The sequence below is a fragment of the Corvus cornix genome, chromosome 3, assembly GCF_000738735.6.
Source record: "Corvus cornix cornix isolate S_Up_H32 chromosome 3, ASM73873v5, whole genome shotgun sequence".
Classification (NCBI taxonomy): domain Eukaryota; kingdom Metazoa; phylum Chordata; class Aves; order Passeriformes; family Corvidae; genus Corvus; species Corvus cornix.
Genome location: NC_047056.1, coordinates 49,308,442 through 49,325,967, shown reverse-complemented (window position 1 = coordinate 49,325,967; position 17,526 = coordinate 49,308,442). Strand labels below are relative to the sequence as shown.

The following is a 17,526-nucleotide window of genomic DNA, read 5'->3' as shown; positions in this document are numbered from 1 at the left end:
ACATCCACAAGTGCAAGTGAGCCTAATAATAGTCCTAACTTGGGCAGAGAAAAAGGAGCAGATGGCTAACACCAACTTGTGGAAAGTGATTCTGTTTTCTTTATAACCACTTAGAAATTCAAAGACCTGATCTGTGCTCATAACAAAACCAGCTGTAGTAAATCTAGTTTGTGATTTTATTTGTCTTCATAAATTTACTTTGTCTTTTTTTCTTAAAGTGCTTTCCTGTTTGTGTGCTTAGAAACATCTTCTTTGCCAGATTTTGGGCAGGAGTTACCTGCCTTTTTCTTCTTTCCATGTGCTGGGCAGTTTGTGAAATATGTGCTCAAGTGTACTTGGATTGTATGTGAAAGCTTCACAGGGCTGTCTTGCACTGGGAGCTGACACTGCTTACTTTGACCTGGTGTTAGTGGGTCATTGCAGGCTGTTGGAGTGACGTGGGGTTGCTGGAGCGCCTTGTGTCCTGCCTGCAACTCTGGAGCAGCCTTGGGACACTGCCTGCAGCTCTTGGGTTTGCACTGTCATCCCGTGAAATCAGCAGGGTCACTGGCTGACCAGTGTGGGCTGTCAGGCTCCGTGTTGGGCATTATTTCTGTCTCCTGAGAGCTTGGTTATCTATACCTCCCTTTTAATCATCATTCCAATGTGCTGAGACCACAGCATGGCATGTTAGGTTGCTTTTGTTGGGAGGTATGGAAACAGCTATTTTAATATTCCTTCAGCTGTGAGGATGCCTTCCTCTAGGTTATCAGTTGCTGGGGGATTTTTTTGTTGTGAAGTAAACACAATTTAGCTTAAACTTCCAGTACATTTTGGTACAACTAGGGGGTGATCCTTGTTACTCGTCTATGGTGTCTTGTTTTTGGTGGTGTCTGCTGTTGGGAAACACCAGGTGGTGAGGCGCATGACTTTTCTTTTTGCTTTAGTCTTTTTTTGGTAATGTTTATATTCCATAGTTTGGTTTCTACAGGAAACTTACAATTTGGGCAACTGCATTTTGTGTGCCAGTTGCTGTAGGCAGATTTTTTTTTTGTTAGATGCACTATTAATATAACTCTGGTTTTGCCTAGCTGCTGAAGTTTGGAGAGAGAAGGAAAAGGAATGAGGGAAAGCTTTGTGCATACCACCGATTGCAGAAATTAAAATTGCAGCACAAAGGTGAAAGTTTACAAGTGAATTATGTGTTGCTGGAGCTATTTTTTTCTACCATGGTGTTGCAAGAGAAGAGAGAATCTGCAGAACAATCTCAACTTTTGCTTTTTGTTCCTTTAAAAAGACTAAACTATGATCTTAAAAAGATAAAAACTAAAAAACTTAAAAAGATAAAAAATGTTGGTTTCCATTCTGAAATTTTAGACGCTTATTTTGTGTCTTTTGCTATATGAATTAGTCTGAGCTTGACTAAAAGATAGTTGCTTTCAAAATGCTTTTTCTGTCCAGAAATACAAACCTTTATCCCTTTTTTTGTTACTGTTGTCAGGGTTTCATAGGTGTGCGAGTCTTGGGTAGGGTGGTATCTACAAGAGATACTCCCGACTGCCTAAAGGCTTAGGCAAAGAGATGTTTCTAACTTCGTTACATTCCAAGTGTCTTAATTGAAACCCACAGGCTAATTCCTTCTTTTATTTCTAAATTCCTTTGCTGAGAACCTAAATAATGAGGTGGTGAAGGCAAATTTAAGTCTTAAAATGTGAGATGACCCTTGGTAATGTGCGCTGGAGTGGTTGGGCAATTTCTGTACTTTATTTGCCAATCAAGCCTATGCTTCTCCAGGGCACTTTCATTATAGTGCTGTTCTGCCAGCTGTTTTGGGTGTGATAACTTCTGTCTTTCAAAAGCTAAATAACACAGTTCTGTCATACAAGCATTTAATGTGTTTTGGGGAAATAAGAAGCTTCTCTTTCAGTACGAAACAGAGGTTGAGTAGAGGACGAACCGCAGTCCAGTGAGGCTTTTGTTTTTACCTCTATTTTTAGATAATTTAGATTCCTTTTTGCTCTCCAACATGATATTCACCAGGTAATAGATTGGACTTGAACTGTGTTTTCAAGGTGCCCTAAACGAAATTAAGGGACAGTGTTGTGGGTGGAGGAGGTATGTATGTAAGGCTACAAAAGTGGCTCTTGGGGGCGACTGAGTGCCAGGACACAGCCTGGGCATCTGATCACAGGAGCCGGTTGTTTAGAGCGTACTCCAGTTAGGTGGACATACATCATCTTGTGTAACAAGCAGGCTTCGGCAAACAGGCATCCGGGATAGGAAGCTTTTCTTCTCTCTTTTGTCATCACAAGAGTTTAATATTTTTTTTTGTCTGTGTGTATTTAGGTTTGTTTTTATTTCCTCTTAAAGGAACAAACTGTTCTGACATTCTGTTACTAGTCCATTAAGTGACTGGAGGGCAGGCACAGCCACGTTGGCCAGAGGAAATGGTAGGTAATGAAGCAGAATTTGGCCCTGAGTCAGTCCTTGGCTTTCACTGTCAGGCTGCAGCAGTGTGAAAGGAAACAAATGTTTTAGCTACTTGGTGAATTTGTTTCTCACTGGGCTGTAACTTGTTGACATTTTTAATGTCTTGTGTGAGAAGTTGACTGGCTGGGTTACTGTGTGCTTTGTTGAATGGTGATTTTTTTTTTTTTTTGACTGAATGTGGCTAATTTGTTATCCAGATCATAATGCCAGCCTCTGGGGGTTAGCCTTACAGACTTGTAGGAATCTAAAGAAAATTACTTTGGGGGATAAAAGAACTTGTCACTGTTGCTATCAAAGCACCAACATTTCAGTTTTTTTTGTTGTTGTTGTTGGTTTTTTTGTTTTTTTTTGTTTTTTTTGTTTTTTTTTTTTTTTTTTTTTGCAGGGGTTTGTAGCAGAAAGCTTGACACAGCCATGTCTGTAATGGTCAATTACAAAAATCTGAGTTTCAGAGGCTTTTATAAAGCAAACATAAAAGCAGAGCCTGACTGGCAAGGGTTGTCTATGAATTTTATAACTGACTAGGATGTTTTAGGAAGATGGGAGTTGTGGTGGTTCTCATTCCTTGCTTAAGAAAAAAAGATGCTCTGCTCTTTAGGAGATAGTAGGGGTATATACATTTGTATTCCTTTGTTCACCAAACCTTTTACCAAGACTAAGTAGTTTCTATTGATCAAAGATGTGGGGTTTGGTGGATTTTTTTCCTTCCCCTTCCTAGAAAACCCTCTTTTTGAAAAGAGAGAGAAAAGGCGCTGGATTTTAGTGAGCCGTGCATGCTACTGCAGCACACCTAGCAAGCAGGTGTAGGAGCAAGGCCTGCTGGGGGAGTCCTGGCAGGCTGAAGCTGGTGAATGCTGAGGAGAGCTGTCACCTCCTGCCATTCGTGTGCTTGGGGAAGGGGCTGAACTCTCCAAGAGTGGGGTGTCTAGAGCTTCTACTGCACAGGATTTATAAATCCAAGATCCTTTTCATAATGGTTGCTCTCCTTTTACACAGTCATACAACTGTTTTTGGCCTCTCTGTTCTTTGCCTTTGTCATGCTAAGGAGTAATAATGTTAGAAGAATGTGATACCTCAAATTATGGTGTTACTCTTCATTCTCTCAGATGGTTAAGGAAGGAAAAAGGCAGATGCAGCCTTAGGAAAACATCATCATTCACAGCTGTGTACTTGCGGGTGTTGGCACAAAAGGGGCAGACAGGTTAATAGATGATATTTAAAAAGAGAATCATGTTTAAATCTCACTATGTTCAATACAAATGTTGTTTTCAATTAATGTTAATAGAAAATATTGGTCCAACAGTGGCAGTTGGACCCATCTAGTCCATTCCTGTGTCTTAAAAAGGGAAAAAAGAAAACAGACTTGTAGGGAAAAAATGGATTAAATTTTTTTTTTTTTTTTGAGTTTCATCTTGTCTGCCAGGCTCCTGTGAGATGGATACTTAGGAACTACCAGAGAGTTATTTGGTTCTATATGTCTTTGATGGCAAGGAGCTCTGTGCCACTGAGGGGAAAAGACAGGGTTAACAAGATTTCTTAGGTAATTATACTCCCCTGAAACAGCACCTTGAGTTTCAATGTTCTGAGCATGGCATGCTGTGCAGCTGCCACAGGTATCTTGAATCTTCCTCAGAAAAATCTTTTCATGCATTGGTCTGTCTTTGATGTCTGGTTGAGCTCAAGGTGTGACTCAAGAGTAGAGTCTGTTGGATCAGCTTTAGCTGCCAAAGAGGAGAGGCATAGAAGGGTGAAGCAATGGCTCCTGGCTGACATGCACCCTTTGTGTCCCAAGCAGGTTTTTCAGCTGTAGCCTAGAAGAAGCCCAGAGCTGAGGGTTTATTTTAAATGGATATGAACAATTTCATACAGTTTAAGTTTCATTTAACTTCATTTCTTACCGATGTGACTTCTTGTATCTGGGCTGAGCTGTAGCCACTATTCCTTGCTGTTAGGTAAAGCATACCTGGTCGTTGGTTTCTGTGTGTAACAGCTTTCTGGCTAGATATTAGATGTGAATACATGGATGGTATCAGCTTCAGGTGCATGTCAGGCCAGAAATGAGAAATGTTGAGGTCATCTATATAAGAAATATTCTGGTTGTCTTCTGTGATTTTTAAAAATAAACATCTGAATTTTATTGATAAAACTTCATTGTACAACAGTCTCAGTTGCTGCTGAGGTATATGATCTTGTAAGTGGTGCTTTTTAATCATAACCTGATATTGCTTCAGACTGCATGAATTTTCACGATTGTGTGAAGTAGAAAATTTGAGTTGCAATTGGGCTTTTTTTTCTATGGCTTCATTCCAAGTGCAGGGACTGTTAGTCTGAACACTATCGTGTTGTGCTGTTTTGTGGTATGGAGTCTGGAAAGATTGATGCCAGCTGCCACCAAGAGGTTCTGCAAGAGAGTGTTCCAGACAGCAGCGTGTTGTGGTCGCCTGGAGGGTATCTCTAGACTGATCTGCCAAGAAGCTGGTGGAGTCTTGAAGGGCTCTCAGAGACTCCTGATCTGGGCTGCAGCTGTCAAGCAGTTTGCCTGGTGTAAGGCACTGACTGCCCTGGCTGTGGTCTGTGCAGGGATTTGGAGGTTAAAGCCTTTGACAGGCTGCATGCATGTATGTATGTATTTTGTCTGCAGCAAGCAGACCTGGAAATCCATGCTGGATGAACCCCCTTTGCCTAGTCTGGTTGTCAGCAGTTATTTCACTGTCATTTAGGTACAGGTGATGAAGCATAGGCTCACCTTTAGCAGTGCTCAGTGCAATTTACCCAAGATGTGTCCTGTGATACAGGCAGGAGTGTCCTGTGCTGGAGGTGACTCACCCTGGTTTAGTGGGACCGGCTCTGTAAAATTGCCGGTGACTCCTAAATGGCTTCCTTAAGCATCCTGGGAAGCTGTCTCTCTGCACAGCTGGAGGCCACTGCTCCTCCCTCTTGACCTACAGGCACTTGCCTGCCCTTCCTCCTTGTCCTGCTGGGTCCTCCTGGCTGTCTCCCAGACCCTAGGTGGTGGTACTTTGGTGTCACACCGGCAGGGCACTTGAAGGGAAGGGCTCAGCAGCCCTTCCCATGCTTCAGCTGAACTTGTCTGTGACTGATCGCTAACATGGTTCTGAATCCAGGTGCAAAACCAGGCTGAGGGTGGGTAAGGCTGCAAGTGCTTTCAAGGGTTGTTCCAGCAGCTTTGCTCCCACAGTAGCTGTGCTGTGTACCGAAGGAGGCTATTATCTGCATCAGAAGCTTGAATAAGGGCCTTGGCACCCTTTGGAGTAATGCATTCAGGCAAAAAGGTGTTGACAAAGTCTGTTAATTAAAAGCCCATGGTTTCATAGGTTGTTTTCACCAGATGGGGAGCTTGTGAATTTTATGCATCAGAAACCCGCTTGGGAGGTGCTGTGAGGCGGATTCTACTGCAAAGGAGCTGCTGGGGTTACTAGCAAAGGCAAAACATTTGTGTGACTCTGCAAGTACCAAAGTGTTGTGGATGGTTGAACAGCTTTATTGACAGATTAGGCAAAAAATTCTCCCACTTTTCAGGACAGTGTTTAATGTGACCTGTATTGAACAATCTAGGAGTAAGAAGAATGCATTTTTACTCATTGTTTTCTTGTTCTCTCTCTCCAGATGAACACAATGATGTACAGAAAAAAACCTTTACAAAATGGATAAATGCTCGATTTTCCAAGGTAACGTTGGTTTGGATATACTACTTTATTTTGTTTGATTCACTGTTTAGAACAATTTTGGTTAAACATGCTTTGCTCTTACTCTAGTTGAATACTCCTAGTAAGATGCCAGTATGGAGTGAAAACAGATAAAATACTGTAGTGTTTGCTCCCTCAATTTCCTCATGCACATAAACATTTGATACTATATTTTAAGAAAAAAATGTAAGTCTATTTGTTAATATATTAGAATAGTTTTTTGCATGAGCATGTCTGTTTGGTTTTGTTTAGTTTTGGTTTGGTTTAGTTGGTTTCTACATGCAGTTTTCAGAGTGCATAGCAGCAGATTTTGAACCTTCATTACTGTGTTTATTCTGTTACTGAGTTGGCTTTGCTCACTCTGCAAACCTCTAGTTGAAGCCACCTGGTGTTACTACAAGAGTCTTGACTGAAAATTTATATAATTACTTGCTCATTTTGAATTTTCCTTGGCTCTCATGCTGTACATTTCTCATTTTAATTCTCTTTACTGGCTTGAAACTTACTGTGGATCTTTAATGGTTTGGGATGAGAAAGGAAGCGAAGTTTGCTTTGGAATGCTATTTAAAGCCTGCTTTTTACACTGTTCTTCTGATAGGGAAAAATGACACTTTGCCCAGAAGCATAGTGTCTGTGGAAAGTTTTCCTACTTCATGGTTTGAATTTGTGAAAGAATCTGGGATATTATCAGGGAAATCTCATGTTTTTTCTAGCTAGTGTGGTGCTACAAATGGGGTAACTACTATTTTGTGTGCCCTTATTGAAAAGGGGCATGAATGTGAAATCCTAAAAGCAGATATAAATATAGAAAGAAGGGATGTGTGGTTTGGTTTGGGGTTGGTTTTTTTTTTTTTTTTTTTTGGTTTGGTTTTGGTGTTTTTGTGTTTTTTTTTTTTTTTTTTCCTCCTCAAATAAAGCTGCTAAAGTGCTTTAGTAGTGAATGGCTGCTTCTGGAGCTCTGCCCTTCTGGAGGTCTTGATCAGCAATGTAAGGAATTTTTACCTTCCTTTCCTTCCCGTGCAACAGGACACTGGGCAATGCAAGGCTTGTGGCCTTGGTTGAATCATTTTGGCTTAGGTTTGTTTTGGTTGAAAGCTGATATCCTGCACTCTTCATCCAATACATTCTTGGCTAGTTTGCTCTTTAGAGGAAGAGTGTGTGTGGGTAACTGGTTGCTCTACGCTCAGCTTTTGACTGCTGCCCAGAGGAGTGGTGGTCCTGCAGGAGGAGCATTAGGCAGGGCAGGATCACGTAGGGAAAGAAAATGTGGTGAGAAGGAAAGGACTGTTCATAGTCCTGTAGCTGGCATAAAGATGGCATGAACACTGAAATGACAGTGATACTGAGAATGAATGACAGTCATACTGAGAATGTGCCAGGTGACTTGTTTGTGAGTGCTGTGGACATTGTATTGAGGAAGGTAAAATTGTTTTCAGTCATTCTGCTAGGACACCCATGGGTATATCTTACAAAGCGTCTTTCCTTCTATACTGTGTAATCAGACAGATCCTGCTAAGCTCCTCGATTTCCCTGGCACAGGATATGGTCAGATACTCATAGGATTTGAAGTAACTGCAGCTTCATAACTCTGTAACTTCATGGCCCATTAAACACCTGAAGCTATGAAAACCTTGTTAATGATTAAAGAGACTCTTATGAAAGGACATACTCTCGACTGCTCCATGTTCAATTCAAATTTGAGCATGACTATTTTGGCATGACAAGACACGGATTTATGAAGACTGGCATGTTCAAATTGCAAGGAAATTGATGGTGTTAAGTAGAAATCACCTTGTGTAAGAAAGTCTAGTTTGAACTGTACCTTTATATTTTTAAGGGACTGATTTCAGTCCTGCTGTGTCAAAGTTTTTGTATGTACAAAGTCATTTGGGTTGTTTAAAATTCCTTTTATGTGAACTAGATTGATTTAGCTGCTTAATAGGATAGAGAGCTTTTAGAGGTTAGTTAAAAGTAATCTGACTTACACTGCAGGAAACAAAATTTTTGTGTGGAATTGCAAATTTCACTCAAAAAATTTTACTTGTCCCTCCATGTTAATTATATTGTACTTGCCCTTCATTTAAGCAAATAAAAAGCAATCCGTTGAGCCTTTATAAATTAGCTTAGCGTACAAAAGTCCTAAAATTGCAATTGCATAATGCCAAGTTTGATTTAAGACAATTCAGTAGGGTTTTACAAAGGATCTACAAAGAGAGCAGTGTCTTTCCCTTCTCTCATCAGAGAATAGGTAGGTAAGTAAAACACTTCAAGTATCTCAGTTATGCTGTGAGGTGCCTGCTTCGGTACCCTGATCAGTGAGATCAGAGCTCTTGGTGTAGTTTCCAGTACAGTAATTTGGTTTTGTGCTCTTAGTTTAAACTGTGCTAGAACAATGCATTCTATTTGTGTGTGTTGTTTGAACTCAAGGCACAAACATTCTAAGTGGATTGAATCTTAAGGTCAGTAAATGTACTCAGCCAAGACTCAGTGCTTACTGTAGAAATACCTTAGGAGAGCTGTACGCACTGCAACTCACAAGCCTGTGATGGCTGTGTAGGAAGGATATTTTGTTAAAATTAAAGGCAATAAAAGTTGTTAGATAAATAGTCTGTTACCACGCTTTAACCAATAGGAAAGTTTGCACTGAGTCTTGGCTGAGTACATTTACTGACCTTGAGGTCAGTGACTGATATTGAGGCAGAGCATTTCAGCATATGTTTATAAAGTCATGTAATGTTTTTACTTTCTGTATTTTTTCCATTGCTCTGTCCAGTCTAATTTCAGGAGTCAGATTTAGCTGTTTCCCTGTGGTATAGCCTTACCAATTAAAGCTTCTAGTTGTATGGATAACTAATATATGTTCTTCACACTATGTAGCATTGTTTTCTATCCCTTTATCCCTTTCTATATTAATCTTCATTAATAGTTACCAGTTCATACCTATATATTATTTTCAGAACTCCTTTCTGCAGTGCAAAAGTGCTATCTTGTCACAGTGGTTTTTAGCAACTGCAAATAAAGAAAAGTAAACATCAGACCTGGCTACTAATTTTGAGTGCCCAATCTGAGACTTTAGCTAAATTATCCCAGAGAATTTGACATTTCTTTGACATTTCTTGTTATAAAACAGAACTCTTGAGTCTTATGACAGAATTCAGAGGGTTCATTCTTCTGCAAACTGTCAAACCATCCAAAATATCTGGTTGGTTTTCGGATGGAGCTTGATCAGCATAGAAAAGGGTCTTGAAGATGATTATGCCTGTGTCAGCAAGGACTGGATTTAATCATCTAAGGAAGTCTCTTAATCTGGCACACAGTTAGTAATTGCATGTAAAATTGTGTTTTAAATGATTCTGATGAGTCACAGGGGAAATTCTGGCTAACAGTGGAGTTTGAATTCAAGTCTGCAGGATAATGTAGTGCTCCGGTACCCATATATTGTTTCACATAGGTAGAGAGTGAACAAAGATTTTGAAATCAACCCTAGTTTATCCAAATATCTGAATAGTTTCATTCTTTATCTACTTACATGTTGTATCAGCAGGCCTGGGATTTTTCATTCCATCTTGCAGCATCTCTGATGCTTCTGCTTATAATTACAGAACAAAGTAGTTGGATACTCACACTTGTAACTCTAGAAGGTTTCTAGAAACTTGATAGGCATGTTAAGGAATTCAGGAGTCTTGTGTCCCACTTTAGAACCCTGCAAGTACAATTTTCTTCTGCCCTATTTTCTTTCTTTACTCCTACTCTCTGACCCTGTTTCTGGTTTGGTTTTTGTTTTTTGTTTTTTTTTTTTTCCCTCACTTACTATTACACCTTCTCATGTCAGAAGCCTTGCCTGCCTGGCAAATCCGGAATTTTGATTGCCCTGCCTATTTCATATTCACTTTTGCTTTTGTCACTATACTATATATTCCCATCAAGACTCAGTTTTTCTTTTCAAAGCTCCAGACCTGCTCTGTCTGCCCTTCACTTCCCCTCTACAGCCTTTATGGGATTTGATGCGTGTGTGGTCAGTCCTATTTTTGCATCTCCCTTTGTCTCAGTGGTCGTAACCTTGCCCTCTCTTTACCTTCTTGCAGGATTCAGTCTTTGCTGGATTTAGTTTTCTCATTTTCCAAGGTGGTACTTTTCCAAGTTTGCTTTTAGATTGGTTCCTCTCCTCTTCTGCTATTCCTGATCTTGGCAGGTGGAATACAGAGTCAGCACAAGAAACATGATGCCCTGACTTAATTTAGACCCATGGAGTCAGGTCTGTCACAGCCTGTTGGAACTTAGTGCTGTCACTCACTAGAGGAAGTTCACAGATCCAGCATGGGCAAGCTGAGGCTCTGTCTTTTTACCAAAGACTTGTTTTTTCATTACATTTGGGAAGTTTTCCCACAGGGATGGCAAAAAAAGTGTTACTGCTAGGAAGGTTGTGCTCTGCAAAAAGAGCATAAAAGCCCAGAGATTTGCTGTATTCCGTGAAAATGACATTAGGTTTCCCTGCCCCTCAGTTATAAGTCTTGGATATGTAAGGCTGTTGAATGGAGCCAGCTGGGGCATTGTTCCAAGGTGTCAGGAACTGCATTCAAAGCCCTTGCATGCCTGAGCGCTGGGCCTCCGTTTCCTTTCCATCACGTGTTCCCATCGCTTTCCAATCCAAGCCCTCAATTTCTTTTTTTTAATGTACAGAAGCCTTATACATTCTTACTTGTGCATTTGCAGTGTTCTTGCTGCATGTGTTTGTGATTCTGATTCTCCAGGTCCTGTGCTAGTGCCCTGACATCTGCATTGGCCAACATTGACAGGGCTTGGAGCCAGGCCAGGACCTGCCAGTGTGGATAAAGCCAGACATCGCACACTTTTACAGCATCTTAAGCTCTTTTTTTCCTACTCTGTGGTCTTCCAAAAATATGTTTCACTTTAGGGTTAGAGTAAAGAAGAGGTGGAGGTGTAGCTTGGGAGCAGAATGCATCCTCCAGGGCTGAGCTCTAAGTTAGCCTTTGAGAAGGCAAGTGCTCAGTGTGGGGCTCCTGTGCATTTCCTCTCCTGGGCTCTGATGTGTCCCCTCCCATGGAAGGACACCAAAGAAAGATGAGAGAAGACAGGCCAGTAGGAGAACTGATGAGTTGTACTTGGAGTGCTTTGGAATGTTACGGCTTTATATGCATCTTGAAACACAGTTCATCCTTCATTAGACCAGGCATTAATTCATTTGTTACCTACAAAGTCTTTTAGCTTTTTTGTGTGGTGTGCTGAATAGATGTTTTCCTCCAATTTTGCTCTTTAATTTTCTGCTTTCCTCCAAGGGTTGTTTTGTCATAATAGGAAATGTCAGGTCCTGTACTTCTGAAGACATTTTGCAGCTCTACTGCTGACCCTTAGGAACTACAATAAGTCTTTTTAAAGACAAAATCATACCTATTCACGATAATTAATTTCTCATGACCCAAGATACCTGAGGTCAAAGACATTTCAGAAGTGTTTTTTTGGGGGAAAAGGAGAATTATGGAGTTCAGTGTATTAATCATGAAAGAAAAGAGACCAAAAAGATTGATTAGGCAATTTTGTCTGTCCAAGGTGACATCAGCTAAGGTAGTGTCTAGTCCTTTTTCTAGTTCAGTTTTTGTGGCACAAGCAAGGAAATACTTGATGGCTGGTAAAATACAGTCTAATTGCTTCTGATATTTTTCAATGCTGAATTAAACTGTAAAATGTAACATCACTCAAAGATGGCCAAAGCTTAAAAAGCCACAGCCTTGGTGGAAAAAGAGTAATAATCTGGGTGGAAAAGAAATAGTGTTTGCATGAGCCGGCCTTGAAAAACTCAATTTTTAGTCTACTTAGTCTCTTTTTATGAGGAGACCAAATAGGCCTTTTCTAGGCCTAGGATATATATTAGCCAAGAAACACAAAAATAATTTTTTCTTCGCTAATGAGTTATGGTAAGGATGACTACTTTTTAGCGTAAAAGCAGTAATACATAGCATTTGTGATCTCTCCCAGCTATAGCCACAGCAAAAAATTTGCCATTTTTCTGCCCTCCTCTCAACTGCTGCTGTCTTCTACCCTAAGAACAAGGTGTGGGCAGCATCTCCCTTGCTGGACTTGAAAGCTTGGTATAGCAATATGGACTTAATTATTGCTGACTTTGGTTAATGATCTGGGTTTGGGATAGAGTTATGACTCTGATCCATGAGCTAGGTTACCATATCAGTTGTTGGAGTGTTTGTCTGACCTTCTCAGGCACTAGAGCTGGACCTAGTAGAGGCACCAAAGCCAGTCTGTTCCTTTATCTGTTAGCTAATGAGAATAGTCAGCCTGGTTAGCAGCAATTTTTTTTAAGGATCCAAGTTACAATTTGAAGTTATCTGGCTTGAAAAACTATAAATAAAAGGATAACCTTTCAGTCTTACAAGAGAAATAACTGACAGTGGTAAGCATGGTCCCAGCTGCTCCTGCTGGTAATATAACATAATGAAGCTTAATTGCATGCTGAGGTTAGTTTTGTTACATTAAATGTGTTATTATAATGTAAGCTTATGTAAATGCATTAATAAATACACTGGAGAGAGAAAGATCTGCAGAGTTACTGATGCCTTGCTATGCTATTTGCACTGTTAGATTTTCCTTCCTTTGGTCATGTTGTCAGTCAAATATTTTAGGTGTTCTGTGAATTGAACTATCTTTAGCTTTTCAGCTTTACTGCTCCTTAAACTCATGTCTGTCATCTAGTAGAATCAAAATTTCCAGCATATCTCAGTGATGAGTCTTACTTCCCCCTGCCACCCCCTGTTAGTCTGGGGTTTTAAATAGCTATTTAGTTGCTTGTAACTGTTTTATTTTTGACCACCAGTAGTTATATATAATTTTGTCTATAAGGTGTCTTCCTCTTATGATTGTAACTTTTTATTTATTTGTTTTACTTGGTATTTGAATTCACAGTTTTGGTACTAGTGTCGTGTTGAGATGCCACAACTCCTTGGAAATATTCAGCATGGAGTAGAGCATACTCAAGGAAAATATATCTGTCACAGTATAGCTAGTATTTATGTATGATAAATACATAAATGATAAATCCCGTAACTCCTGAATGTGAGTGGAAGTAGAATGGAAAAAAGTATCACATTTTAACAAAAATACTGCTGTAAACCATGTCTGTGGTCTTAAATTAGAAACTGGCAAGATTATTTGTTGACATGGTTGTTTACTTTATGCAATGACCTTTTTGCTTTCTGATTTGTTTCCCACATTGAGTTCCCATGTACTGGCCTTATGATGTAGCAGCACTTGACATGCTTCTTACTTGATGTTGGTCATGATAAAATGTAGTTCTTGCTCCTGTGTTGAGTTTAAACTAGTTACCATGAGTTTCCTGGGAAGGTACTTGAACACTATGAATGGTTCAAGCTCTCATTTAAGAGCCCAGCCTGTCCAATATTTACCCATTCTCAAAGGAAAGGGGTCTTTGCAGTTCTACTACTACTTTGACTTATTTATTGAGCATCTTATTAGATGTTTAAAATTGTCATATGTTGGTTAAAAATAATTAGCTAAAATAACTCTTAACTTCATAAAAGTGACATTTGAAGATCAGAAGAATCTGATGGAAAGTCAGTATGTACTGCTTCCTATGTCTTTTGAGGTTGCTTTGGTGTTCCTGAGGTGGCAGTTGATGTAAATGGCAACCAGGGCTTTTCGCAGCACTGCTCTGAGCAGCTGGAGCTTGTCTGCTGCATTCCCTTAGTGGCTGGTGAAGGTCATTTGTATGGTTTCATGAAATGTGTTACTGTCCTGGTGACAGCCAGTGTGTATTACCTGTGAAACTGAGAGGACCTTTCATCCTGGTTTTAATGTTGTGACTACGAGGTCTGAATCAGTATCTCCAAGAAGGATGTGAAATAGAGGTGGCTTATCTATTATTTTCCAATCTCTTTGGCATTCATTAATTGGAAAAATTAGATTTAATAATGTACCTTCAATACTTATTGATTTAAAGCACGGTAATTAATATGAGAAAATTTCATGTTTCTAGTTAAACAACTAGATAAACATTTCAACTTCTTTAATGATTGCCTTTGCATATAATTTCATGTTCAAGAATAAAGAACATAAATATTCATGATAATATGATACATAATAGCTGGTGTTTAAAAAAAGGAGGTTTTGTCCTACTGAGAATTTGTGACTCCCTTTTTCTCTCTAACTTGGCTCATTTTGATTCAGTTCTCCATTGGTAATAAAGGGACAATTAAGAATGTTCTACTGTAGAATATACTCAAGAGTGATCACTGTTTTGTAGCTGTGGTGGCTTTAGTAGAACAAACTGTATAAGTGTTGATGGCTGGGCTTTCTACTGTCAGCAGCACTAGATGACTTATAAACAAAATCCAGATCAGATTTTTTTAAGTTATCCACTTCCTGGGAATGCTTTCTGGCAAAGAGAAGGAATGATTTCTGCACAGTCATGTTGGCTGGCCTGGATGACCCTTCTTTGTGAGTAATTCTAGATGCACACAAGGAAGTGTGAGTCACCCTCTTAAACCTGATCCAGGTAGAGGGACTTGAAAGATGGCCAAAGGGGCATATGAAGGCTGCTGCTGTGAGGAGATCACTGTGTGTGGTATCTCAGTCCCAAAGAGTGCCAGTGTCTTGCTGGAACGTGCAAAACTGATGCCTGAGGTGCCTGGTCTTGTGTACATATGGTAGCATGTGGTCTCCAGCTCAGAGATCATTAATAAACTGCTGCTTCCTCATGAGGTAAATCAACAGAAAAAGTGGCTTCTGCTGTGGATAACTAGCACAAGCTCGTTGTCTCTTCCCTCCCTTACTTGTGTTCACACAAAGGCTGGCACCAAAATATTTGTTGGAATAAATGTAACATGATGGATTGGATCTGGTTCTGATCCTTGTGTGTGTACGCCTAGTGGTGCATAACAAATGTCACCATGCAAAGTTCATGAGGACACAAGCAAGCCTAGCCCACAGCTTATGTACAATCCCTAGCTCTTATTTTTTTTACTTTCCTTTCCCTTGCTCTGCCTCCCTTTCCTTTTTCTTCTTCCTCTTTCCCTTACAGCAGCCCTGTTAAGTGAATCAACCCCTTTCTTGCTATCAGTGCTAATTTAAAGCACTGGGGAACCAACACTGCCTCTTTCTAAGTTAAGTCTATTAATTATGTTCTTTTGTCTGTTCTGTCAAACCCCCCTTGTGTCTGTTACAGTAACTGTGTACAGCTCTGCTGGCAAAGCCCTTTTGAACGGGCAGAGGGAAAGAGATTTCTGTCAGGTTTTTTTTTTTGTTTGTTTCTTTGTTTTTACTGCTCTTGTGGCAAACATAAGCAAAGCTGAGAAAAACTACCTTCTGTTAACCGATGAAAGTGTTCGGTGAGGGGGATGTGAATGCTTTACACCCTGAACCGGCACAGCTTCTTTGGTAAGAAGTGTGTCCCTGCCTGTCGTTTATACTATCTCTGTTGTGTAAACTGGACTCTCTTTTGTCTTTGAGAAAGGACCCATTATCTGCCTCGTATTTGTACAGTGCTTAGCACAATGTAAGCTGCTCTTTGAGTGCTTACCAACACAACCGTGACTAGCCACTTGCCCTTGTGAAAGGCTTGGTGTGGTTTGTCACTGTCACCCTTTCTTATTAGACAAATACTTAAATTTCTTGATCCATTTTGCTCAGTGATGGACTGCTTCTCCTTACAGGACTGAACTACTTTGTACTTGTGTAGTCTAAGTATTTAGAAAGTAAAATGTCAGTTCTGAAGAAGAGAAATTTAGATTGCTTTAGCATACTGTATGCCGGAGAAGACTCTAGAGAGATAAATATATGTGCTTTTTGCGTACTGCAGATTGTGTGTATCTGTGGGTACAGGCTTTATTTTTCACAAGGCCAGAATATTTTTGGGGTATTAGGAGTGAGCAGTATGGATGTGGGTAGGGATGGCAATGGAAGCAATCTACAGAGCCCCATGCCTTAGTTTCTGTCCTCCCCCAGAGCCCAGGTTCTTGCAGCAGCACACCAGACTGCCCCAGCACACAGCTGGTCTCAGGGCTGCCTGCTTCACCCCAGTGCAGTCTGCATGGAACAGGTGCCCTCCTGGGAGTCAGGCTGCTGCGTCAGAGCCAGGGTTCAAGTGTGCTCCTGGCCCCTGGACTAGAAGCACAGGCCCAGCCTTAGAGGCCATATATTGCAGTTCCCAGATTGCCCTTGCACTGCCCCAGCAGCCTGCCCCAGAAGGCTCTGTGGTGGGCCCTACCTGTAAGGTGATGAGGCTCTACGTGGGTTTTATCACAAAGAGAGGGTGATGGCAGCAGCCTGGCCTGGCTCTGGGCTGGCTCATGCCTGGCACAGGAGGGCATGCATAGCTGCTTTGTCAGCATTGCCCCAGAGCTTTTCTTTGTCTTCTCTGGGGAGGTAAATGTATGGGACTATCTCTTGGGGCTGCCATTTAAATAAATTATTTTCCTACACCCTTACATGCTTAATAAACTTCATTAGTCATGTGACTGTCAGAAGCTGGGATCTGTAGCTGTTCTCTCTGGATAAGGAAAGTAGAAGACTTCCTGAAGGACAGTGGGTTGCTATTGAACTGCGTCCCAAGAAAGCAGTCCAGTATCCAGCTGCACTGGAGGACAGAGCAGTGATGTTTCTGACTGCAGACCGTATGGTTCACATAGCAGATCCTGCATGGAAATGTGTGTTCAGGTGTGAAGAAAATGCATGAGTGTGAGGAGGCAGTGTGAGCAGAGCAGGATGCAGTGCCTGTGCAGTCTCTGCTCCATTGGGACATCAACTGACTATCAGGGCTGGCTTTGTGCCCTGATGGGATAGCTGAGGCTGTCTGGGTGGCAGCTGTCACCAGATGTCTGCATGTGATTCAGGTGGGCATGGGATGCTGGAGAAGCAGGTTTTCAGCTTTCCTGGTGGGTGTGCTTCTGTGGTGATGGGCTTGGTGGGGTGGGTGCTGCAACCTTTTCTTAGCAAATTTGAGTCACCTTGCATGTGGGGAAATACGGCCTGTGAGCTGACTTCTTTCCCTCAGAGAGCATATACTAGACTTTACTAAGTACAGAGGCTTTGTATGTTGCTTTGTATATACTTTGTATATACTTTTACAAACCAGGAATGAGTAGCTTAGTTGAAGAAATAATTTAATACTCTTCTGCTGACTTTTTAAACAGACAGCAAAACATGGTGCTCTGATGGCCAGTGAAATGGAAAAATCATTCTCCTGAGAAAGCAGATCTGAATTATTTCCACCATCACAACAGGGTGCATTGCGTGGGGCTGGAACATACCATGACATGTTGAAATGAACGACTGAAAGCAGGAAGTCATTCAGCTTATTTTCATG

At 40.8% G+C, this 17,526-nt stretch overlaps 1 protein-coding gene across 4 annotated transcripts in view; it reads left to right on the top strand.

Annotated features, from left to right (window-relative positions):
• The window catches only part of UTRN (utrophin), a 356,530-nt gene that overhangs the window by 51,149 nt on the left and 287,855 nt on the right, over nt 1-17,526 (top strand). For all 4 annotated transcript variants that reach the window (XM_039567915.1, XM_020583681.2, XM_020583682.2 and 1 more), the window contains one exon: nt 6,097-6,158. In XM_039567915.1, the coding sequence (XP_039423849.1) occupies nt 6,097-6,158 (62 nt within the window). The remainder of the gene's footprint in view (nt 1-6,096; nt 6,159-17,526) is intronic.